At 21.1% G+C, this 27,916-nt stretch overlaps 1 protein-coding gene across 5 annotated transcripts; it reads left to right on the plus strand.

Moving 5' to 3' along the window:
• Positions 1-26,420, plus strand: LOC127290195 (uncharacterized). 5 transcript variants are annotated; one of them, XM_051318629.1, is made up of 19 exons: positions 1-221; positions 5,733-6,173; positions 6,406-6,521; positions 6,624-6,778; positions 8,656-9,756; positions 12,910-13,088; positions 13,368-13,413; positions 13,704-13,874; positions 14,225-14,351; positions 19,274-19,456; positions 19,670-19,837; positions 19,926-20,102; positions 20,230-20,375; positions 20,456-20,541; positions 20,610-21,228; positions 24,641-24,702; positions 24,970-25,189; positions 25,409-25,983; positions 26,106-26,420. In XM_051318629.1, exons 2-19 carry the CDS (start codon positions 5,977-5,979, stop codon positions 26,233-26,235), a joined length of 4,458 nt encoding a protein of 1,485 aa, XP_051174586.1. In that variant the 5' UTR covers positions 1-221; positions 5,733-5,976; the 3' UTR covers positions 26,236-26,420. The 5 variants fall into 5 exon arrangements, with proteins under 5 accessions (XP_051174586.1, XP_051174589.1, XP_051174585.1 ...); XM_051318628.1 differs by lacking the exon at positions 1-221 and adding an exon at positions 1,370-1,583; XM_051318631.1 differs by lacking the exon at positions 1-221 and adding an exon at positions 1,370-1,583 and having other exon boundaries at positions 19,274-19,366.
• The last annotated feature ends 1,496 nt before the right edge of the window (positions 26,421-27,916 follow it).

Below are 27,916 nucleotides of genomic sequence, written 5' to 3' on the forward strand. Positions count from 1 at the left end.
ATTTCGTTCTTCTCTGGCGTGTGACAAATTTTCCCATTTCGAGTTATTTTTTTTTAAAACTAATTGTCAAAAAAAAGAAAAGAAAAATAAATCAAAAATTCATTTGCCAATGAAATATGTTTTTTTTTCCCCCTGATAAAAGTGAAAAAATAACAAAACTTGTGTATATTTGTGACAAACAACGTCATTGTCGTATTGCGTGATCATTTTGCGAAAAAAAGGTGAGAGATTAATTTTTTTTGCAATTACCGTCATGAAAAATTATTTTCATTAGTGTTACTATTTTTTTTTCAAATTTCAAATTCCGAAATTGCTATACAAAAAAAAGTTAACCTATAAATCTATTTTTCCCTCATTGCCTTATTTAGCCAATTCTTCATTTCTCTATTCAGTGGAAAAACGAAAAATAAATTGTTTTTTTTTTTTAATAAAATCAAAATATCGTGGCTAATAATTGAAAATCATTTTTGTAAACAAAGAAAGCACGTGCTTTTATTTTGATGGTTAATTTTGTGTTGCTTTTTTTTGGTTATGGTTATGGTTTAGAACTGTCAAAAAAAGAAAATTCGATGGTTTTAGTGTACTTTAGGAATACATGGACAATTTTGTACACGTTTCTGATTGATTGACAAATAATAAACAATTGAAAACGCTCTCTAACCTCAAAAATAAATAGCAATTTTCCCCTAATTATTGTAATCTAGAGGAATTCACCAATAGAAGGCTTTGGTGAAGTTCTTCTATTGGCGGTTTTCATTTATAAATATTCTGGACAAAATTTTGTGGCATCAAAATCGCTTTCATGAAAATCAAATCAAATTGGCGGGTAAATTTGAATTATTGAAAATTATTTTTATAAATACAAGAATTTTTTTTATTATTAATTTTTCCTTTTGTTAATTTAGAAAATTGAAATTATTATTTATTTGCAAATAATTGTTAATTTCTTTAAAAAAAAATGTTTTTCAATTTAATTGTTTTAGAATTGATGGGAAAAATTCAAAATTTATTTACAATTTCAATATTCAAAAAAAGGGGGGAAAATAATTATTAAAATAGTTTTTATAAATTATTTTATTATTTCCATTTATCGATGGATATTTGAATAGTTAGACATTTTGAATAAGGTTAAAAGTATATTTTAGATAAAAAAAAAAGAAATTCGGTATTTTTTTTTCTAAACGAATTTATTTTTTTTATCACCTAAAAATAAAAGTATAATTAAAGGCGGGAATTTTTGAAAATAGTTCCGCTATTCCACCGCTAGAGTGGGCTTTTTCAAATAAAGTTTCGTTTCTCAATATGTATTTGTTCGCATGGGTCACTATCGACGGTTAGTGATTTTCGGAACACGTAGACCGGAAACTGTTGAAAGTGGCGTAATCCCCCCCCACCCCTTGTACATTTGCGGCCTTAAAGGTGGCTTTTTTCGCGATTCATTTTTCTATGCAACAGTTTTATAAATGGCGATGTTTAACTATTTAATTAAGTGGGATAATATGAGAAAATAAACTCCAGTGTCATTGGAGTATTATTAATTCAATTCGTAAATCAAGATAAACGACGAATCCATAAGCACTTGGGTGAGTTTTTTTTTTTTGTGTCTGACCTCTTGTGTTTCCAATTCCAAAAATGAAGCTTCAATTGTTGTTCCTCACTGCGCATCATTTCTTTGATACATTCTCTTTGCGAGTTTTTGTGTCGGAATTTCGTTTTGTTTTCTAATTTTTCCTTATTTCATTTCAATTTTCATTTTTAAAAACTATTATTTCGTTTCGTGGAAAAATGTAATTTTCTGTTTCTTTTTTTTTTTTCCTCTATTAGTAACACAGAGTGTAATCAAAATGGCAAAAAAAAAAAGTCACATTGAATTTTTATTTCTCTTGCACGATGTTTGTTACCATTTTTATTCCTCGTGAGGGGTTTTTTTTTTTTTAAATGGCTTTATGCGGAAATTTTATTTGTAGATTTCGTATTATTTTTCGGTGTTTTTTTTTTTCGATTTTTTTTTAAGGTTATAAATGTTTGCTATTCATTGCATCAGAAAATCGAAATTGCCGGCACGCCTTCATTATTTTTGATATAAAGGAAATAAAATTAAAGGGTAAATTAAAGTGTGCGTATTTAATTTTGATATTTGAATGGGAAATAAATTTTCTTTTTTTTAATATAAAAATACTAAATATTTTTGAATAATTAAAGAAAACTGCAAATTTTGCTAATGAATGTAAAATAATAATTTTCTCCCGCCATTTCGAGAAATAATTTTTTTTTTTTCCCCCATTTTTATTATTTTCGAATTTCTAATCGAAATTAAATTAATTTGTTTAAAGAAAAAGAAAAAAAAATGACTCGAGTTTTTTTTAATTAATGTGAAAAAATTTATTGTAAATAAAATTTTATTATTAGAAATAAATTATTTAATTTTATCCATATTCCTAACCTTTTCGATGTATATTTCCAATATATATATATATATATATAATTATTATTTTTATGTTTAATGAATTATTTTTTAAAATAGTTTAAATAAATTAAAGGATGCTTATTTTTCGTTAAATGAATTTTAAATTTAAAAATTTTGTGACAGCGTGTACGTTTGTGTCTTTATAATTAATATTTGTTTTTGTTTTTGTTTCTTTTTTTTTTTTTAATTTAAGAAAAAAAAATGTGAATTAGGTTAAATTAAATATTCGTTTTTTTTAATCCGTTCAGTAATGAATTATTTTTAAATTAAAAGGATTAATTTCTTTTTACTATTTTATGGAAAATAAGTTTTCTAAAATTATTTTTATAATAATTCTTAATATTACTAATATTATTACTATAATAATAATAATTATTATTATTATTATTATTATTATTATTATTAATATTATTTTTTTTAATTGTATAAACGGACTTACAAAATAGAAGAATAAAAACAAAAATTAATATTATTATTATTATTTTTATTAGTATTTAATATTTTTTTTAAATATTATTATTAATATTATTAGTAATATTTTTATAATATTATTCTTATTATTATAATTAAATAAAAATAAGCATTTAATTTCATAAAAATGTGTGATTGTTATTAATTTTATTTTATTTATTTATTTATTTTTTTATTTTATTTAAATAAATTTCATTTTGTCGAAATTTTCGTAGATATTTTTTCATTGGCACGAAAAACTTCGACTTGTGAATGATTTTTTTTTTCTAATAATAAAAATAACAAAATTTGCAATAAAAAAAGTAAATTAAATTTAAATTAATTAAATTTTTCTTATCAAAATTCATTTACTTTTCATTGTTTATATATTAATTTAAATATTTAAAAAAATTTTCTTCGAAATTTAAATAAATAAATAAATTTTTATTATAAACAAATTTATTGGAATTATTGTTTTATTTTTGCAAATTTTTTTTATTTATTTACTTTTTTTTTTATTTGCACTGAAGAATTTGATTTAAATTTTTGTAGTTATTTATTTATTTATTTATTTTAAAACTTATACTAATTTATTAACAAAATCTATTTATTTATTTATTTTTTTCAAAACTTTTACTAATTTATTAAAAAAATCTATTTATTTATTTATTTCAAAACTTATACTAATTTATTAAAAAAATTTATTTATTTATTTATTTATTTATTTTATTTACACTATAGAATTTGAATTATTTTTTTTGTTTTTTGTTATTTAATTATTAATTATTGTTTTTACAAAGAAATTTTATTTACTTAATTACAATTTGCGGTCTTTATTTGCGGGTTTATTAATTTTTTATTTTTTAAATAAAATGTTGAAAAAAAAATTAATAATAAAAAATTGATCAATTTATTCGATGTGGTCCCGTTTATTTTTGAAATAAATTATTAGAAAATTATTAATTAATTTTTATTATTCATAAAATTATTAGAAAATTATTAATTAATTTTAATTATTCATAAAATTATTAGAAAATTATTAATTAATTTTAATTTATTATTATTATTATTATTAGAGAATTATTAATTAATTTTAATTATATTCATAAAATTATTAGAAAATTATTAATTAATTTTAATTATTCATAAAATTATTAGAAAATTATTAGAAAATTATTAATTAATTTTAATTTGTTATTAAAATTATTAAAAAAACCATTAATTAAATTTAATTTTATTTTATTTTTTATTAATTTTTTCATTTTTATTTTTATTTTATTTTATTTTTTTTTATTTTTAATTTGAAAATTAAAGAAAATTAAAAATATAGAAATTATTTTTCTCGTATTTAATTACAGTGTTAATTATTAAGTCGATAATAATTATTGGCTTAATTAGGCAAAAAAAAAGAAAAAATCGTACACTCTGTCAAAGTTTGCAATGGTTTCTGAAAATGTGGTTTTTTCTCACCTTTTTGTAATTAAATGCAAAAAAAAAAAAAATGTTAAATCAGTGTCCTTTGATTTCTTTTGTAAATATAAATTATTTTAGTTGCATGTCTATTCACTTTAATTTGATTTTTTCTACATTTTTTTTATAATTCGTAATTTTTTTTTTTTTATTATTTGTAGTTTTTTTTTTATTTTTATAATTTGTCTTTTTTTTATATTTCGTTTTTTTTTATTATTCGTATTTTCTTATAATTTCGTATTTTTTATAATTCGCATTTTTTTATAATTCGTGTTTTTTATGATTCGTATTTTTTTATAATTCGTCTTTTTTATGATTCTTTTTTTTATAATTCGTCTTTTTTATGATTCGTATTTTTTTATAATTCGTCTTTTTTATGAATCGTATTTTCTTATAATTTCGTATTTTATATAATTCGACTTTTTTATGATTCGTATTTTTTTTATAATTCGTCTTTTTTATGATTCGTATTTTTTTTTTTTATAAATTCGCATTTTTTCATAATTCGTCTTTTTTTATAATTCGTACTTTTCTTATATTTTTTTTTTATTATTCGTATTTTTTATAATTCGTACTTTTTTATAGTTCGTCTATTTTTATGATTCGTATTTTTTTATGATTGGTACTTTTTTATAATTTGTCTTTTTATGATTCCTAATTTTTTTTTTTTTAATAATTCATCTTTTTTTACGATTCTTACTTTTTTATAATTCGTCTTTTTTACGATTCCTAATTTTTCATTTTTTTTTACAATTCGTACTTTTTTTATTTATTCGATTTTTTTTAATTCTTCATTTTTTTACACGTTTTCCACTTTTTTTTCGTATAGAGTATTAATTTTGCTATAAAAAAAAAATTCTAACAAAAAAAAAAAAAAAATAAACCAAAATCAAATTAACGTGATAAAAATTTCTAGTCTTGTTTAAATTTAATTTAAATTAATAAAAATTTTTTTTGTTTGGAAAAAAAGAATAGAATTGAATTGAATCAAAGTGAATATGCTGAGAAAATAATAATAATAATAATAATAAAAGATTTTATTATTTGCAAATAATAATAATAAAAAAAAAATGATTATAAATAATAACTGAAATAATTATTATTAGTAATAAAAAAAAATTTATTATTACAAATAATAAAAAAAATTATTATTATAAATAATAAAGGAAAATTATTATTATAAATAATAAAAAATTATTTGTAAATAATAATAAAATAATTTTTTTTATTAGAAATAATGAAAAAAAAATTATTATAAATAATAAAAAAAAATCTTTTATTATTCTAAATATTAAAAAAAAAATTTTTTATTATAAATAATAAAAAAGAAAATTATGTTTGTTAGGTCACATTTCCAGATACCAGTGCGTCGCTTTGCAGAATGATGATTTTGACGGGCTTGTGTATATTGATGCACTAGCAACGAATTCTCGTGTCACGAGAAAAAGAAAAAAGAAAAATAAAGAGAACGAAAGAGAGAGAGAGAGAAAGAGAAAAATTACGCTAAATGTAAAAAAAAAAAAAAATATTGGCAACAAAATTTTTTTTGATAATTATTAATTAAATAAATCTTGATACATATTTTTAATATGGCTCAGCATTATAATATTTCTCTTGAAGACGTACAAAGAATATATTCAGTTGATGGACAAAGTCTTCGATTTGTTGTTGGTGATCTTAATAATGGTGGGAATGGTTCATCGCAAATTATTTATACCGTTCCACAAAATAATCCACCGGCAATATATCCCCAAACTATTAATTTAGCGACACAATTGGATCAACGGTAAATTTTTCGTCTCTCGAGTTTTTTTTTTTTTCTTTTTTTTTTTCCTTTTTTTCTATTTATTTCTCTATTAATTAATTTTTTTAATTTCTATATTTATTTCTCTATTAATTATTTATTTCTGTATTTTTGTATTTTTTTTGTATTTCATACGTAATTATATTTATTTATTTATTTATTCCCTTTTTTATAGTCGATTTTTTAATTACTAATTTAAATTTTGTTCTTTCAGACAAAGTGTTTATATAATTAAAACAAATGAATCGGCTGGCACACAGAATATTATAAAGGCGAATACAGTTGCAACTCATTTAGTTGCTGAAAACGTAAATTTCGTCGAAGCAAAAGGTAAAAACAACAAATATATTTTTCTTTTTTTTTTTTTTTTTTTTTTTTTTTTTGAGAATATTTTCTATAAATTTTCTTTTTTCGGTTTCTTTTTTTTTCCAGAATCGAAAGCATCGACAAACAATGTCCAAGAGGGACAACAATCTCAATGGATAAATGTTCAAGACAACAAAATCAGTTACGAGTCAGTTTTGAAACAATCGACAACAACTTTGAAAACACAACCAAAACTTCAACAACAAAACAATCTTTCAACGGTAAAAATATTCAATTTTTTTTGTTTTTTGTTTTTTTTTGTTATTAATTCAAAAATTAATTTTTGCATTTAATTTTCTTTCTATTTCTACAAGAGTTGGATTTTTTTTTTTTTGTTATTAATTCAAAAATTAATTTTTGCATTTAATTTTCTTTCTATTTCTACAAGCGTTGGATTTTTTTTTTACCTTTTTTCTTTTTCATTTGCGACTTTTTCGATTTATTATTATTAAAAATAATTGAAAATTTATTAATTTACATTAAAATCAATATTACTGTGACTCTTTTCTCTCAAAAAAACTAACTTTTGGCAAAATTCAATTATTTTTGAGAATTTTAATATCTTAAAAATTTTTTTGGAAATTTATTATTTTCTATAATTTTGATAAATTTTCTTCGAAAATTCAATTATTTAACAAACTCAATTATTTTTACATATTAAATTTATTAAAAAAAAAGAAAGTTATAAAATCTATTTTTTCCACTTATTACATTTACAAATTTTGAAAATTCGATTATTGAAAATATTATTTAATAATTTTTTATTTTAATTGTCTGTAATTTCAAAAAAAAAAAAAAAACAAAAACAAAAATCTTTAACCATTGAATTTTTTAAAAATTTCAATTTAAAATCTCTTGAAATTAAATTATTTCAAATATTTTTTGAAATTATTTAATTTACAAATTTCTAAAATATTCAATTACTTTTTTAAATATTTTTTATTTAATTAAAAAGTGTTTTTAAATATTCAATTATTATTTGTAATTTGTTAAAAAAAAGAAAGGAAATTTTTTACAAATTCAAAAATTAATTTAAAAAAAAAAAATTTCAATTTAAAATTTTCTTGAAATTCAATTATATTTTTCTAAAAAAATTTTAAATATAAAACATTCAAACTTAAATAACATTTTTTTTTATTTGAAATTCTTTTGTAAATTAATCATTTTTTTTTTTTTTTTATTTGAACTTTTTTTGTAAATTAATCATTTTTTTTTTTTTTTTTTTTTTTTAATAATATTCAATCAATTTGTTTCAATTTAAATAATTTTTATTTAGTTTTTTTTAAAAATAAATAAAATAATAATTTTTTAATTAGAAAAATTTTCTAAAATTGAAAAAAATAAATAAACATTTTTATGTAAAAATTTCCACAATTTTTCATCTTATTTAAAAAAAAAAAAAAAAAAATTGGTTGAAATAATAATAATAATAATTTCAAAATGAAAAAATATATACTTAAACGCTTAAGGCGCTAATAATAATAATAATAATAATAATAATAATTATTATTATTATTATTATTTGTCCCGTTATGTTTCTAAATAAACAATTAAAAATAATAACAATTTTTTGTGCTTTAAATTTGTTCCGAGGGTTGTATTAATTTTTTCTTTTTTACGAATTGAAAATTATTTAATTTTACCATAAAAATGCCTTTTATATAAATATAAAATTAATTTAAAAAAAAAAAAAAAAAAAAAAACACCTTTAAAAAAAATAAAGAAAATAAAAAAAGTGGAAAATAATTTTTTTCATTTTGCTTCCTCGTGGAGGGAAGTTTTTTTTTTTTTTCTTTCTCTAAATTCGATTCAAAGCCTAAAAATGGCAAAAATTAAATTAGTTTTAAATAAGAGAGATTGAAAAAAAATTCCAAAAAAGGCGTAAAATAATTTTTCATATTTTTTTTTTTTGTCATTATTTAAAAAAAAAAAAAAATATTGTGGAAATATATTTTTCAATTTGAAAAAAAGTCGTGTAATTTTCTTTGGCAAAAGCGCCGAAAAAAAAATAGAAAATAAATTTATTAGAGAAAATATTTTTTTAAATATCTTTTCTTTTCTTTTCTTTTTTTTTTTTTTTTTTTTCTCTCAACTTTAGGTTGTTCTGCAAACGCAGGGTCATTGTTCGCAGCCGGAACTGCAAGTTTATGGCTCCATGGAGAAAAAAGGACCGCGCTTCACTCAAGCAAGAGGGAAAAATCCCCAATCACAAAGTGGATTATTAACAGGACTAACAACAACAACAACAACAAGTCCACGTAATCCAACATCTACCGATCATCTTTTAAATTCACAAACACCACGTTTTATTTCACCAACATTAACACGCGCTCGTCCACCATCAAATAATGAACAAATTGTACGCGCCGTTCGTCCATTACAAAATCCCCAACAAATTTCACGTAATTCACCTCATATTTTACAAAGAAATCTTAATCGCAGCGTTGGAGGAGGAGGAGGAGGCGGCGGTGGTGGTGGTGGTGGTTTAAATTCCGGCGATATTGATCATTTAAGCGAAAGAATAAAACGTGAGAAATTAAAATTCGCCCAAATGAAACAGGATCAAGTACAAACGGAAAAACAAGTTTTATATCGTTCGGTAAATCAAAAAACTCCAATAATCACACAAAGACCATTAACACAAAATACAAGACCAATTCAATATCGTCAAAATACAGCAGTTCGTTTACAACAGGGACAAATGACACCGCGTTCATTACAACAACAACAACAACATCATCGAATGTTATCACCAAATCAACAGGGATTTATAAGTCCAGTTAAAACTGATCAACGTCAAAGAATTATTGTTAATTCATCATCATCGTCATCATCATCGTCGTCAACGTCATTATCGCCTCAAGTTTCACCGCGGCAAAGAGTAACATCAACAGCTAATACACCAATAAGAGGTGGTAATTTATTACAAAATAATAATGAACAACAAGAAATTTGTGAAAGAAAAATGACACAGCAAAGTTGTACGCCTAAATCAGAATTGGAACAACAAAATTCAAGTGAAAGTTATGCATATTTACAAAGAGTTATTGCTGATCCACATACGGCAATTGTACAACAACAAATAACTGGCAATGTTGCAAAGATGCTGGTCGTCTTACTTGATGGTGAACAGAGATTAATTACATTTGATATTCCAATTGAGGAGTGTACTGTTCAGGATCTATTAGAGCAGGTACGGGTATGTCTACCTTTCGTTCCTTTATTATTTTAATATAATTTTAATAACATCCTTTAATTTTTTTTTTTTTTTGTTTTTCCTCAGGTTTTGGATTTTTTTTGCCACTTTTGTGATTTTGTTTTCTTCCTGTTTTTCCTTTTTTTTTAAAATTTTTTACTCGTAATTAAATGTATTTTTTAACAGAGATGGAGTAATTTTTATTATTTTAAAATTCTAACGCAGAATGTCCGAAGGACTGGACGAAGTCGCTTTGCAATAGAGTAGAAGCGCCACCCTCGAAGGCAAATAAATGTCTTCACGACAGTACCGAGGGTGGATAAAAGGGCTCCCAAGAAGGGTTGACGGGTTTTTAGTGGGTCGAGGCTGTTAGTAGTTCGCCAGCTTATTTTGTTTAGTGTTCTCTCTTTTTTTTTTTTACCAACCCCACATAACATTGGCATGCGGAAGCCAAGGTATCTGTATACAGATTTCCCCCCAAAAAAAAAAAAAGCAGGGCTGGAGTTGATTTAAATCAGAATTTTAATCGAAGGGGTTTTTATTACAGTTCAATTTTTATTATTTTATTTTTTTATTATACACGGATATTTTATAATTAATTTTTTTCATATATTTTGAGATTCAAAATACCACAAAGTATAAAATTACAAAAAATTTATTTTTCCAAAGTAGTAAATTTTTAAAAGTAAAACTCCCAAATTATTAAATTTCCAAAGGTAAAATGTTCCAAAAGTATAAAAATACAGAATTTATTTTTTCAAATGTAAAATACCCTCCCAGCCCCCCAGCCCCCCTCAAGTATAAAATTTCCAAAAGTAAAATGTCCCAAAATTTATTTATTTTAAAGTAGAAAATTTCCAAGGTAGTAAATTTTTAAAAGTAAAACTCCCAAATTATTAAATTTCCAAAGGTAAAATATCCCAAAAGTATAAAATTACAGAATTTATTTTTTCAAATGTAAAATACCAAAAATTTTCAAAAGTAAAATGTCCCAAAATTTATTTATTTTAAAGTAAAAAAATTCCAAAAGTAAAATGTCCCAAAATTTATTTATTTTAAAGTAAAAAATTTTCAAAAGTAAAATGTCCCAAAATTTATTTATTTTAAAGTAGAAAATTGCCAAAAATTAAATCTCCCAAAATATAAAATTACCAAACATAAAATGCCACAAAGTATAAAATTACAAAAATTTATTTATCCAAAGTAGTAAATTTTTAAAAGTAAAACACCCAAATTATTAAATTTCCAAAGGTAAAATATCCCAAAAGTGTAAAAATACAGAATTTATTTTTTCAAATGTAAAATGTCCAAAAAGTATAAAAATACAGAATTTATTTTTTCAAATGTAAAATGTCCGAAAAGTATAAAAATACAGAATTAATTTTTTCAAATGTAAAATCCCCCCCCCCCAAGTATAAAATTTCCAAAAGTAAAATGTCCCATAATTTATTTATTTTAAAGTAGAAAATTTCCAAAAGTAAAATGTCCCAAAATTTAATTATTTTAAAGTAGAAAATTTGAAAAAGTAAAATCTCTCGAAATATAAAATTACCAAACATAAAATGTCCCAAAGTATAAAAGTACAGAATTTATTTTTTCAAATGTAAAATACCAAAAATTTCCAAAAGTAAAATGTCCGAAAATTTATTTATATTAAAGTAGAAAATTTCCAAAAGTAAAATCTCTCGTAATATAAAATTATCAAATGTAAAATGTACCAAAGTAAAAAATTTAAAAAAATTTGTTTGTCCAAAATTTAGAATATCCGAAAGTACAAAATTTACAACAATAAAATGTCTCTAAATTTACTTTTACCAAAAGAAAAAATTTCGAAAATACCGAAATTTACCAAATAAAAATGTCTTTAAGTATTAAATTTCAAAATTAAAATTGTCCCAAAAGTATAACATTTCCGAAGAATAAAATTTACCAAAATAAATTTTTCCAAAGTAGAAATTTTCCAAAAGTAAAATTTAAAATGTCCCAAAAAATGTATTTTTCCAAAATATAAAATTTCCAAAACTACAATGTCCCAAAGTACAAAATTTACAAAAATTTTTTTTTTCCAAATGTAGAATATCCGAAAGTACCAAATTTACAACAATAAAATGTCCCAAAATTTACTTTTCAAAAGTAGAATATTTCCAAAAGTATAAAATTAACGAAGAGAAAAATATTCAAAAATTTATTTTTCTAAAGTACCAAAATTCCGAAATTTATTTTTTTTTTTTTGTTAAATGTAGTGAGTAAAAAGAAATTTAATTTTTTAAAAAAATCAGATTTAAATCGAAAAAATCGGTATTTTATTTTTATTTTTTAAGAAAAATCAGTTTTATCAGCCCTGCTTTTTAATATTGTAGGCCTAGAAAAATTTTATAATTTAAATAAAATTTTACATGAATTGGAAAAAAAATGTTCAGGGTATTTCGTTTATTAATAAGTAAATAATGAATTTTTTTTCAATTAAAATTTTGCTTATTTTTCAAGGTTTCTCGAGAACGTCTAAATTAAAATTTAAATAGATTAAAAAATTTAGATGTAAATTCAATTTTGGTATTAATTGAAATTGAAATCGTTTAAAATTTTGAATAAATTTGAATTTTGTATCAATTAAAACTTGAATATGTTGAAATTTAAGAAAAAAATTGATCTTCTTTGATAAAAAAAAAAAAATTAAATCAATTGAAATTTGAATTAATAAAAATTTGAAAAAAAAATGGAATTTTTGATCATTTGTGAAATTTAAATCGATTAAAATTTAAATTAATGAAATTAGGAAAAAAAATTCACTTTTTTTGATTGAACCTTAAATCGATTGGAATTTAAATTAATAAAAATTATTATAAATTAAAATTTCCATCAAATTTAAATTGATTGAAATTCGAATAAATCGTTTTTTAGATTGATTAAATTTATTTATTTATTTATACATAAATTTGAAGATTAATTAAAATTATTTCAATTTAATTACAATTTTAATCGAAAAAAATGCTTTAACTAATTTAAATTTTAATTGTCATTTTTTCTATTAAAAAAAGAAAAAATAATAATTTTATTAATCTGACGAAAACGTTTATCAATTTGAAAAGGATTAATAGTTTCATTTCTTTTGCTAATTAAAAAATTGTTTTTTTTTTTTATTTTTGTCTCTCATAGGTGAATGTTCCTTTTGGTGCGGAGAATACTGTTTCTCTTGTGAACGATCCAACTCTCGGGATAAATTATATCGTTGAAGTGCAACCGCCCGCAGAGTCAGGAAACGAGCAGAACGATGGAAAATGTCGTTCACAAGAAACACCGAAAAATTGTATTCGAAGTCCTTCGCCCACCATGAGGTAATTTAAAAAAAAAAAAATTTAATTTTTTTAAATTTAATTTGATTCAATACAAAAAAAAAATAATTTATTTAATTTTATTTATTTCAACACAAAAAAAAAATAATAATTATTTATTATTATTTATTTCAACACAAAAAATAATTATTATTTATTATTTTTTCACTAAAATAAAAAAATAATTAATTAATTAATTCTACGAATTAATTAACTAAATTAACAAAAAAAAAAAAACAGATTTCTTTTTACTTTAATAATTTCTCCCTTTTTTTCTTTCAGTCTCCAATTCGATGAAAATAGCAACTCATCAACATCACAAATTGAGGTAATTTTTTCTTTTGTGAGAGAGAGGAAAAAAGAAAGAAAAAAAAAAATATCATTTTTTCCTTAAATATAAAACGATTTGCATATTTCATTTTTCTTAAAAATTAAAAACCAAAACAAAATGTGTTTATCATTACAATTATCATCGAACATAGCGGAAGACCAAATTTTCATTTTTTTTTTTTTTTTTTTTAATTATTGTGAGAAAAAAAAAAAAAAAAACAGTTTTCGTTTCAATTTTTATTTTCAATTGTGTTAGTAAGCAAAATTAAGAATTTTTATGGGAAGCAGGAGCCAAAATATGTGGATGGAAAGGTTGCAGTCTGTCCTTATTGCGGAGTACTCTCATCAACTTTCAACCAATGCGAGAGATGTAAACGAAAAATGCCCGATAACGTCAAGTCAGTGTCTGATTCACGCGGCGGGAACAAGGACGCCAAGGATAACGTTTTATCTTGCGACGTAAGGAATACAAAAACGAAAATCAAAATATTGTTTTTTTTAGAAAGAATTACCAAAAAAAAAAAAAAAAGAAAAAGAACCGAAAAAAAAAATTATATATCTGGACTTCCCCTATCGTCGGCTGATGATTGGAAAACTGCAAAACATTTTTCTTGTTGTTACTTTTTTGCTGAAATGAATTTTTTTTTTTTTTTTTTTTTTTGTAATTTTAAGTAATTATTTTCTTTTTTTTCCAAATGTGATTAATAATTTTGTCGAAAAAAAAGAGAGAGAAAATTAATTAGATGTTGACATTAAAAAAAAAAAAAAATGAAGGGAATTTTTATTTACTAATTTATTGTATTTTATAGAATTTTTATAAGAAAGTGGAACTACCTTCAAGCAGGCCGGAAAAATTGGAGAGAGAAGGAGCACCTGTTAGAGGACGAGGAAGAGGAAGAGGTGGAGCTCGATCGCGAAAACCAATAAAAGAACCAGGTATAATATTTATTTACAAATATATATTCTAATTTTTGTTTTATTAATTAATGAACGATATTTATTTTTTCCCTAAAAAGTTCCTTTTTTTCACTATTTGGACCTAACAGTATAATTGAAAATTTTCCCTAAATTTCCCCTATTTTTCAAAAAAAAAAGAAAAAAAAAATTAACATTTAAATAAAAAAAAAATCTCAAAAAATTCAATTATTTCTAAATATTTTAACTAAAAAATTTTCAAAATAGAATTATTTTTATCAAAATTTTATCAAAAATTCTGTATTAAATTTTATTATTTTCTAATAATTTTTAATCAAGTTCTTTGAAAATTGAATTATTTAAATCATTTTTTCAATTTAAAAATTGTTTAAAAATTCTCTGAATTTTATATATAAAAAAAAAAATTTTAAACTTTTACAATTCAAATTTACGAAAATTTTAATTTAAAATCTCATGAAATTCAATTATTTCTAAAATTCTTTGGTAAATGAATTCAGGCCTCGGATTATACCTACGACTTTTTCGACTTTTTCCGACTTTTTTTTTTTTCAAAAATACGACTTTTATCGACTTATTTTAATGAAATGCGACATTTTTTTTTACATTTGAAAAAAAATGTAAATAAAATACATTTTTCAGTATACAATGCAGATCTTCTTTATTTCAATTATTTAACAAATTTTTAACTAAAATGATTCTTCACTAAATTAATTATTTTTAATCATTTTAATGAAATTCAATTCACAAATTCAATTTTTTTAAACTATTTTTCAAATTAAAATTTTTATATGAAATTTAATAATTGTTTATAATTTAAAGAAAAATTAGTAAATAAAAATTAACAAAAAATTTTTAATTCTAAATCACTTGAAATTTAATTATTTGGGAAAAAATTTCAATTATTTTTAATGATTTTTATAATATTCTTCGAAAATTCAATTATCTGAAAGGAAATTTTCAAATTAAGAACTTTTGGAATTCAATTTTTTTTTTTATGTGATTTCTAATAAATTCTTCATCAACAGAAATCACTAGAAATTTCATTTATTATAATTTTTTGTCTGAAGTTTAACACAATCTTTTGAAATTCAATTATTTTTAAAAAATTTTTTATTTAAAAGGTTCTAAAAATTAATTATTTGTAAAATTTTCCATTTAAAATTTTTTGAAATTCAATTATCTCTCAAAATTTTAATTCAAAAATCAATTAAAATTTAATTATGTTCCAAAATTTCAATTCAAAATCAACTAAAATTCAATTATTTTCAAATTTTTCTATTTAAAATTAACAAAAATAATTCAATTATTTTCCAAATTTTTCAATTCAAAATCAACTAAAATTGAATTATTTTTCAAAACTTCGATTGAAATTCAATTATTTTCTAAAAATTTTAATTCAATATCAAATGAAATTCAATTAATTTAAAAAATTTCAACTTAAAATCATCTAAAATTGAAAAATTCAACTATGTGAAATCATTTTTTTTTTCCAAAACATAAATTATTTTTAGTTCTGTAAAATTTAATTATTCTCTGAAAATTAACAAAAATTTTTTGAAATTTAATTATTTCTAATAATTATATAATAATAAAATGCTTGGTCTGTCCTTCTGTCCTAACTTGAAGTTGGCTTTTTCTAATTTTACGTGTTTTTTTGAATAGTAATCTTATGACGTGTCAATTCTTTTTCTCATTTTTGCCAAAGTTGTATAATTGTGTTTCCAAATTTCGGAATAAGTTTCTTTAAAATTCCAAATTCGAAAATTCAATTCACGAAGCTCAAGTACACAACGTTTACCAACGAAATTTTTTTTAAACTTGTATATTCATTCAAAAATTGTATACAAATAGAAAAAATTTATGATGAGAAAAAAGATGCGCCAGGAAATTTCGTACAAGATAGTAATTTGAAAAAAATTTATTTTTCAAAATTAATTTTTAAGGTACCAGGGGCCAACGAATATCTATTAAATATTAATTATAAATACACAGGCCTCGAATCAACTTAAAGACACAAAAAAGTCGTTTTAGTCGATTTATATTCCGAAAAAAAGTGGATTTGTTTTTTATTTTAACAAAAATATTTTACAGATTTTTAAATAAAAAAATTTTTTTTTAATAATAATCCTTTTTGAAGGGTTTAAAGTTGAAATTTTTAGAAATAATTAAATTTCAAAAGATATTGTTAATTTTCAAACAATTATTAAATTTTACAGAACTAAAAATAATTTATCAAACAATTTTTGGAAAACATTTTTAAAAATTTAATTGAATTTTCAAAGATTTAAAATTGAGATTTTTGAAATTAATTGAAACTTTAAATGTTTTGAAATTAAAATTTTAGATGATTTCACTAAAAATTTATTAGAAAATGCGGACAAAATACAATAATTTGAAAATCATTTTTAATTGAAAAATGGTTTCAGATAGTTGAATTTTCAAAGAATATTATTAAAATAGTTAAAAATAATTGAATTTCCTTAGAGTTATAATTGAAATTATTAAATTTCAAAAAAAAAAAAATTTTTGATGGAAAATTTTAGAAATAATTAAATTTTAGATCCTTTTCAATTCAAATTATTGAAAATTCAATTAATTTTGAATTCAAATTTTTTAGAATAATTAAATTTTATTTGATTTTAAATTGAAAATTTTTGTGAAATAATTGAATTTTAATTGAAATTAAATTGAAACTTTGGAATGTAATTGAATTTTACTTGATTTTGGATTGAAAATTTTGAAAATAATTGAATTTTAATTGATTTTGAATTGAAATTTTGGAAAATAATTGATTTTGAATTGAAAATTTGGAAAATAATTGATTTTAAATCGAAAATTTTGAAAATAATTGAATTTTAGTTGATTTTAAATTGCAAATTTTGAAAATAATTGAATTTTAGTTGATTTTAAATTGCAAATTTTGAAAATAATTGAATTTTAGTTGATTTTAAATTGCAAATTTTGAAAATAATTAAATTTTAGTTGATTTTAAATTGCAAATTTTGAAAATAATTGAATTTCAATTGAAATTTTAGAAAATAATTGAATTTTAGTTAATTTTCAATTTAAATTTTTGGAAAATAATTGAATTTTAGTTGAATTTGAATTCAAAATTTTTAAAATAATTGAATTTTAGTTGATTTTGAATTCAAACTTTTTTAAAATAATTGAATTTTAGTTGATTTTGAATTCAAAATTTTTAAAATAATTGAATTTTAGTTGATTTTGAATTGAAATTTTGGAAAATAATTGATTTTGGTTTGAAAATTTTGGAAAATAATTGAATTTCAATTAAAATTATTCAAAATAATTAAATTTTAATTGATTTTGAATTAAAAATTTTGGGAAATAATTGAATTTTAATTGAAATTTTGGATAATAATTTAATTTAAGTTCATGTTTGATTGAAAATTTGGATAATTAATTTTGAATAGAAATTTTAGAAAATAATCGAATTTTATTTCATTTTAAATTGAAAACTTGGTAAATAATAAAATTTTAAATTGAAAATTTTGGATAATTATTGGATTTTTAATTGATTTTGAATTAAAATTTCGGGTAATAATGTTTATTTTGAATTGAAATTTTTAAAAAATAATTCAATTTTATTGTGATATTTTTTTTTCTTTTAAATTATAAACAATTGTTAAATTTCATAAAAATTTTAATTGAAAAATAATTTTGATATAATTAAATTTTGTGATGTATTTCATTAAAATTATTAAAAATAATTAATTTAGTGAAGAATCATTTTAGTTCAAAATTTGTTAAATAATTGAATTGAAGAAGATCTGAAGAAGATCTACATTTTATACAAAAAAAAAAAAATGTATTTTATTTACATTTTTTTCAAATGTAAAAAAAAATGTCGCATTTTATTAAAATAAGTCGATAAAAGTCGTATTTTTGAAAAATGTCGGAAAAAGTCGTATAATCCGAGGCCTGTAAACATATATAATTTTCATTATTATCATTTAATATGTAATAATATTCTAATAAATTAAATTATTATTTGATAATATTAATCTTTAATTTCTTTATAACAAACAATTAAATACTCAATTTGGCGAGCTTGTGCGCGTTTAATTTTGCTAGTTCTTAATAATATTCTTATAGAATTATTGTTATTACAGAATTAATAAAATGAATTTAATATCTAATAAAATGAGTTATTTAAAGTAAAATATTTAGTAATCAAATAAAATTTTGTTAAAATTGAAAAAATCGACTAAAACGACTTTTCTTGTGCCACTTAAAGTCGATGCGATGCCTGTGAATTATTTATTTATTAAATTTTTTCACAGTAATTAAATTATTTAAAATAATTATTTTTAATTCAAAATTTTCTAAAATTCAATTATTATTGTTTCAAAAATTGTTAATAATTTTCATTAATTCAAATTTAGAATAATTTCAATTATTTTCAACTTAAATTCTTTGTTGAATTATTTCTAAAAAGTAATCTAGTTTTTTTTTCGAAAATTCAATTATTTAAAACTGTTTTTAATTAAAATTTTTCTAAAATTTTATTAATATTTAAAATATTTGCCGAAATTTTGAATTCAAATAATTTTTATAAATTAGATTAAAATTTTCTTTAATAAAAAGAAATTTTTTTTTTTAATTTGTCCTTGAATTCTTGAAAAATTTGTCTTAAATTCAATTTTAAAATGTATTCTAAATAAAAATTTTTGAAAATATTTCTATGATTTATTTTTATTCAAAAATAAATTTATTTAATTTAATTTCTAATTCTATTTCATTTAATTTCAAATAATAAAATATTTAATCGAACAAACAACATCGATATTTTAAGATTTTGGCAGCGATTTTAAAAATTAATTTAATAAAAAAATAAAGAAAATACAATTTGAAATAATTTGTAAAAAAATTTGTTGGGTTTTTTTTTTTTTTTTTAACAGAATGCCTGATTATTTCATCGGACGAGGAGCATGAGAACGAGAAGACTGTAAAGCAAGATGCAGCGAGTCGAATATTTTCAGGAATTAACGAAGGTATGAACATGGAAGAATCGGAATTGATTTTGGAAAAGGAACCAGTAATTACGAATCAAAGTGCCAACTTTGCGTCAGAAGGCATTAAAGGTTCGAGACAAAATTAAATTGGAATTTTTTTTTTTTTTATAAAGGAAAAAAAAGAAAATCTTTTTGGATTTTTTATTTATTTTTCTATTATTTGGTTCCTTCGGTTTTTTCTCTCGAACATCGGGTTTAATAAAATTTCCGAGAAAATTTTTTAATTTTTTTTTTTTACGCTAACTAAATTAAGATTTTATTTTATTTAATTTTTCTTTTTAGGTTCGGAACGTGATTCAGATGATCAAATAACGGAATGTCCGACAAATACAATGCATACATTACTTCATTGTCGAACAGTTAGAATAGGTTCCTATAAATATGTTCCAGTGGAAAATGTTATTATATCCGAACATGGTTTACGTCTTAATGTTCCATTTTTAGAGGATCGTAAGTAGAAAGAACATTATTTATTTTTATTACTATTTCGTCGAAAATACAAAAATTAATTTTCTTTTCTTTTTTTTTATTCGAATAGATAAAAAATTAGTGACCGTTGATGTTAAATTTAAACACATTGTTCGTCTCTTAATTCATTTTGGAAAGGCAATGCCAGTTCTTTTTTTTTATACAACAACGGCAACTGGAGTTATGATTCGCGATGTCTTGGGAATGCAGGATCCAAAGGGACCTTACTTTGATCCGGCCAGTAAAGGTACGTTTTTTCTATTTTTTTTTAAAATAAAATATTAATTTAATAATATAAATAAAAATTATTCATAAAATTAATATTTATTTTTCATTAAAATATTGTATTGAGAGTTGATTTTTTTTTTTAAAAGATCATACGCACAAAAGAATAACGCTTTTGCCTGATAAAATTAACGATGATTCAAAGACAATTTTGAAAACTTTATATGATGGAAAACTCGAGGAATTAAGCCCGAAGGAAGCGAATGATATTCTCGTTAGAGCATCGCCAAAAGACGTGAGTTAATTTTCTATTTCCCCCCCCCCCCACATTAATTTAGTAAAAAAAATTTATGATTTGAAAAAAATGGTTTTTAGTGTATTCAACAAGTTCTTTCGAGACGTTCAAGTGCGCAGACAGCAAGTTCTCATTCTAATACTAATGCCAACGGTGTTATTCAGACGTAAGTTTAAAAAAATATTTTTATTTCCTTTTATAATATAATAAATATTTATTTCTTTTCAAAAATAGAATAACAGTTTATCCACCACCGCCAGCAAAAGGTGGAATAGCAATAAACACAGAGGACTATATATGCCTTGGGGAGGATCAATTTCTCAATGATGTGATAATAGACTTTTATCTAAAATATTTAACCTCAGAAATTCTCACTGAAGATGATAGAAATCGTACACATGTATTTAGTTCATATTTCTATAAACGTTTAACGAGTCCCCATGCATCGGCGGCAATGGACAATAATATGCCACAAACAGCCGCTGGTAAACGTCATGCGCGCGTTCAAAAATGGACAAAAAATGTTAATATATTTGAAAAAGACTTTATTGTTATTCCAATTAATGAACATGCACATTGGTTTCTTGCAATTATTTGTTTTCCTGGTTTAGTTGGTAAAATATTGGCAAAAAATTCAAGTGCAAGTGTAAGTGTAAGTGGAAAAGAAATTGAACAGAAAAATGTACATAAAAGTAAAAGATTAAAAGAAATGAAACTTCAATCAATGACAATTGGAAATACAACAATTACGCCAGTTACAACAACAATTACAATTGATCAAGGTGATGATGGTTCTGAGAGAGATGAAGCGGAGGGTGACGATGAGGAAATGGAAATGGATAGTGAGGATGATGTAAGATTTTCTTCTTTTTTGATATTTTTTTTCTAAATTGATATTTAATTTACTTTTAATTTATTTTATTGAAGGTATTTTTTTTTATAATAATTGAAGATATATATTTAAAGCATCCTGGTTATTAAATTTTAGTTCAAGAATTGAGCTATGACTGTCGAAATGCACAAAAATCGACAAAAAATAAAATAAAAACTCTTAGTTTAAAGATATATATTCAAAGCATCCTGGTTAATACTTTTTGGCTCAAAACTTGAGTCATATATCGGCTAAAAACTTGAGCCATGATTTTCAAAATGCTCAAATTAGAGAACAGTTTTAAGTCTGGAGGTTTTTTTTTTTTAATAATTGAAGATATATATTCAAAGCATCCTGGTTAATACTTTTTGGCTCAAAACTTGAGTCATATATCGACTAAAAACTTGAGCCATGATTTTCAAAATGCTCAAATTAGAACAGTTTTTAGTCTGAAGGTTTTTTTTTTTTTAATAATTGAAGATATATATTCAAAGCATCCTGGTTAATTATTTTTCGGCTAAAAACTTGAGCCATGATTTTCAAAATGCTCAAATTAGAACAGTTTTTAGTCTGAAGGTATTTTTTTTTTTAATAATTGAAGATATATATTCAAAGCATCCTGGTTATTTATTTTTGGCTCAAAAATCGAGTCATATATGTCGAAACGCTCAAAATTCGACAAAAAATAAAATAAAAGCTCTTAGTTTAAAGATATATATTCAAAGCATCCTGGTTAATACTTTTTGGCTCAAAACTTGAGTCATATATCGACTAAAAACTTGAGCCATGATTTTCAAAATGCTCAAATTAGAGAACAGTTTTAAGTCTGAAGGTATTTTTTTTTTTAATAATTGAAGATATATATTCAAAGCATCCTGGTTAATTATTTTTCGGCTAAAAACTTGAGCCATGATTCTCAAAATGCTCAAATTAGAGAACAGTTTTTAGTCTGAAGGTTTTTTTTTTTTTTTTAATAATTGAAGATATATATTCAAAGCATCCTGGTTATTTATTTTTGGCTCAAAAATCGAGTCATATATGTCGAAACGCTCAAAATTCGACAAAAAATAAAAGCTTTTATTCTGTAGGTATTTTTATTAGGGTGTCTAACGATCAGGGAATAGTCAGGGAATTACTTTAATTTTTTTGGAATTTTTTATAAATAAATTAAAGTAACTATTAGTTTCAAAAAAAAAATTTTTTTTGACTTTTTTCCCAAGGCAAATGAAAATTATTTTTTTTTTTCAGTTAAATATTTGGTTTCTTAAATATAAATAAAAATTATTTGATATAATTTTATTTTATCGGTTTCAACTTCAAATAAAGTAAATTATTCATTAATACGAATAATTTATTATTTAATGCCAATAACCACATTTAACTTATAAAAATTTTTCACGGCGTCGAATATTAAATTATCGAATTTCTATTTTTGAAAATTGTATAAAGTGGAATTTATATTATGCAAAATTTTCAATTTACATTTAACTAAAATTCGATTTAATTTCTATTTATCAAAACTCTTAGAAAGCATTTTTTCTAATATTTTTTTTTTTTTTAAAATTTTAAATTAATATAATTTTAATTTAACGAAATTTATGTCTACAAAAATTGACAAAAAAAAAGAACTAAGTAGAATTTTTCTTAAATGAGAATTCTGTTAAATAAGAATTAGTTGGAATTAAAATTTTCTTTAATGAAAACTTTGTTTAATTAAGAATTTTGTTAAATAGAAATTCTGTTAATTGTGGATTTATTTAATGACAATTCTTGTTAAGTAAATATTTTGATAAATCGAAATTTACTAAAATAACAATTCAGTTAAAAAAAATTTCAGGCAAATATTCATCAAGTTTTACAGATTTTTAAATAAAATTTCTTTTTTAAATCATAATAATTTTGGAAGAGTTAAAGTTGAATTTTTAAGAAATAATTGAATTTCAAAAGATATTGTTAATTTTCAGATAATAATAAAATATTTTACAGAACTAAAAATAATATATTAAATAATTTTTGGATAACATTTTTTAAAAGTAATTGAATTTTCAAAGATTTATAATTTCGATTTTTGAAATTAATTGAAATTCAAGTGATTTTTAATTTATAATTTTTGATGATTTGAACCAAAAAAAAATTTATTAGAAATATTGCTGACAAAAATACAATAATTTAAAAACTTTTTGAAACGAAAAATGGTTTTAGATAGTTGAATTATCCGAAGAATAAATTAAAAATAATTGAATTTCAGGAGAGTTTTAATTGGAATTATTAAATTTCAAAAAATTTGAGATTGGAAATTTAAGAAATAATTAAATTTGGAAAATAATTGAATTGTACTTGATTTTTAATAGAAATTATGAAAAATAATTGAATTTTGGTTGACTTTGGATTGAAATTTTTTTAAATAATTGAATTTCAATTGAAATTTAAAAAATAATTAAATTTTAGTTTATTGTGAATTAAAATTTTTGAAAATAATTGAATTTTAGTTGATTTTGAATTGAAAATTTTGAAATTAATTGTATTTCAATTGATATTTTGGAAAATAATTGAATTTTTTTAAATTTTGGATTGAAAATTTTGAAATTAATTGAATGTCAATTGACATTTTGGAAAATAATTGAATTTTTTGTTGACTTTGGTTTGAAAATTTTGAAAATAATTGAATTTTAGTTGATTTTGAATAGAAATTTTTTTTAAATAATTTGAATTTCAATTTTGAAATTTGGAAAATAATTGAATTATAGTTGATTTTGAATTGAAAATTTAGAAATTTTGTTTAATTAAGAATTTTGTTCAATAGAAATTCTGTCAATATTGAAATTATTTTCTAAATTCAATTATTTTTAAAATTCAATTCTTTCTAAATTAAAGGCTTTCTAAATTGTAGGAAATTTTTTTACATTTTTCTTTTAAAAATGCGACTAATTTGAAAAATTTCTTCATCAAAAATTAATTAATTTAACAAAATATCTATGTTTTTTTTTTCAGTACAAACTGTAGGTCTTTCAAAATTTAATTTATTTTGAATCTAAAAAGTCTGCGTAGTTTATTATTATTATTATTATTATTATTATTATTATTATTATTATTATTATTATTATTATTTTCAATAATTTTAATAAAAAAATTTTTCTAGAATTCAATTATTTAGAATATTTTTTAATTAAAATTTTTCTAAATTTCAATTTTTTTTAAAATTTAAATAAATAAATTAAGTTTGTTGTAACTTCGTAAAAGAAATTTTTTTCAGCCAAACAAAATAAAAAAAAGAAACCAATTTGTCTAAAAACCTATGAAATACATATCGAAAAAAAAATTAATTTTCACATTGTCATTGTTTTTCTTCTTTTTTTAATTTTTTTGAAAAATAATATTAATTTTTTATGTTAAGGAGGAGATGGAAGAAGAATCGAATATCAAAGCGCAGCCAATACAAGAGAAGACGGAAAAATTGTAAGTTTCCAAAAAAAAAAAAAAAAGGAAAGAAGACTTTTTTATCGAAAAAAGAAATTAAAATATAAATTTTTAGTTAAAAAAAAATGGTTATCAATTTTAAATGATTAAAATTATTGAAAGAATAAAATTATTTAAAGAAATACAATTTTTTTATTTTGAACTAAATATATCAAGGATAAAATGATTATTTTTAATTTAATAAATTAATTTTTATTATTTGGTAATCATTGTGATTGTAAATTTATTTATTTATTTTTATTTCAGACCCTGTATCCTTATATTTGACTCGTTAGCTGGTGCGAGTCGATGTCGAGTTGTCGCTACTTTACGCGATTATCTTTATTGTGAGCACATTGCAAAACAAGGCTCTGAAAAAGTATTTTCCAAAGATACTATAAAAGGCGCCAGTCCAAAAGTTCCACAACAATCAAATTTCATTGATTGCGGTGTCTATGTATTACAATACGTTGAAAGCTTTTTTAAGGTAATTTTTATATTTCACGCATTTTTTTTTTTTTTTAATTTTCAAAATTTAACCAATTTTTATTTTTTTTTTTTTACCTCTAAACGTTGATTCGATAATTTTTATATTAATAAAAATTAAATTACAATTTATAAAAATAATAATTTATTATAATATTAATTAAATAATAATTTATAATAATTTATTATTACTATTTATAATAATAATTAAAAATAATAGGATCCAGTCAAAGATTACACACTGCCGATAAAAACGTTAAAAAATTGGTTCGAGGAAATAGTTGTAACGAGAAAACGTGAGGAAATATCAAAACTTTTAATTGAATTAATGAAAAAAACATCGAAAGGAGATAAATTGATAACATTGCCAAGTGTCAGTTTTCCAACTCAAGATGGAAAATTAAAACCAAAAGCTGAGTCGGAAAAAGGTGAAAAAAATGAAAAGACGACAACGTCAGTGACAAACACGACGTCAACGACGACGACGACGACGACAACAACAACATTAGCAGCAGCAACAACAACAGCAACGACGACGACGACGACGACGATGATGACTTCGACGGCGACAACAACAACAACGACGACGACGATGACTTCATCAAAATTGGAAGAAGGAAAGAGAAAAATGGAGACGGAAGGAAAAACCAATGCCGTTATTGATAATACAGAAAGCACGAGAGAAATTTCAAATAAAATTTCTCTTATTCCATATTCATCGACATCATCATCTAGTTGTAGTTCAAATGAGGGAAATATTCCCGATTTACCCACCGAAATTGTCGCTCCAATTAGGTAAGATTTCATTATTATTATTTTTTTTTTTTTTTAAATTAATTTCAAATTTAGTAAATTTTTTTTTAAAAGAAATATTCAAAAATTCATCGTTTATTTAAAAAATATTTACTAAATTCTAGATCGTCAACTGAAACAATGAATTATTTGAAAGCAAAAAGAATTCAAAGGATAGTAATGAAAAATGATAATTCTGACGATAAGCCAGCAGCAAAAAAACTGAAGAGCGACATCGGTGATGCCTGTAAATAAACGTTATCTTTTTTTTTTTTTTCTTCTTTTTTTAATCAAAAAAAAAAAAAAGATTGTATACAACTAAATTGAGCCACCTTAAATCTATTATGTAATAAAGTATGTAGCTAATAGTTCTTTAAGTAATAATAGTAGTAATAATAATAATAATAATAATAATAATAATAAACACTTGTAAGTCATAAGTGGGAAACTTGTTTTTTTTTAATTTTTTTTTTTTTTGTTTCTATTTTTTTCTTTTTTTTTTTTAATGAACGTCGAATTGATATTTTTTGAGAAAAAACAAAAAAAAAAAATGAAGTAAAAGACGGAAATTTATTTTTATAAAGGGAATTAATATCAAGTTTCTTTCATTCCCAGTTTATTTTTGATCCCTTTTATCTTTCTCTCTTTCTCTTTCTCTCTATTTCTTTATGAAAAATAAAAAAGAATTGTAAAAAAAATGTACTGTTCAATAAAACAGAATTTTTTTTTTCAAAAAAAGTATTTATTTATATTAAAATTTTTACCATATATCGTATAAATTTATATTTTTATAAAAATTTGAAAATATTAAATGAAATTATTAATTAATATTTTTATTTATTTAATTAATCATTATTATTATTAATAATAGTCATTTTATTCATAATTATTATTTTTTATTGTTTTTTTTTATTATTTTTGTTAATCATTATTTTCCCTAGTTATTATTTTTCCTAGTTATTATTTTCCACAATTATTATTTTTCCTAGTTATTATTTGTGATAGTTATTATTTTCCCTAGTTATTATTTACGTACTAGTTATTATTTTCCCTAGTTATTATTTTTCCCAGTTATTATTTGTACTAGTTATTATTTTCCCTAGTTATTATTTTAGTACTAGTTATTATTTTCCCTAGTTGTTATTTTTCCTAGTTATTATTTTAGTACTAGTTATTATTTTCCCTAGTTATTATTTTAGTACTAGTTATTATTTTCCCTAGTTGTTATTTTTCCTAGTTATTATTTTCCCTAGTTGTTATTTTTCCTAGTTATTATTTTCCCTAGTTATTATTTTTCCTAGTTATTATTTTTGTTAATCATTATTTACCCTAGTTATTACTTTTGTTAATCATTATTTTCTCTAGTTATTATTTGTACTAGTTATTTTCCTTAGTTATTATTTTTGTCAATCATTATTTACCCTAGTTATTACTTTTGTTAATCATTATTTTCCCTAGTTATTATTTTTCCTAGTTATTATTTTTGTTAATCATTATTTATCCTAGTTATTACTTTTGTTAATCATTATTTTCCCTAGTTATTATTTTTGTTAATCATTATTTATCCTAGTTATTACTTTTGTTAATCATTCTTTTCCCTAGTTATTATTTTTGTTAAAAATTATTTTTCCTAGTTATTATTTTCCCTAGTTATTTTTCCTAGTTATTATTGATCCTAGTTATTTTTGTTCCTAGTTATTATTTTTCCTGGTTATTATTTTTCCTAGTTATTATTTTTCCTAGTTATTATTTTCCCTAGTTATTGTTCCTAGTTGTTATTGTTCCTAGTTATTATTTTTCCTAGTTATTATTGTTCCTAGTTATTATTTTCCCTAGTTATTATTTTTCCTTGTTTTTTTTTCCTTGTTATAATTGTTCCTAGTTATTTTTCCTAGTTATTTTTTCCTTATTATTGTTCCTAATTATTTTTCCTAGT

Source organism: Leptopilina boulardi, unplaced genomic scaffold (assembly GCF_019393585.1).
Source record: "Leptopilina boulardi isolate dan_hultmark-lab unplaced genomic scaffold, ZJU_Lbou_2.1 LbouV2_55, whole genome shotgun sequence".
Lineage (NCBI taxonomy): Eukaryota > Metazoa > Arthropoda > Insecta > Hymenoptera > Figitidae > Leptopilina > Leptopilina boulardi.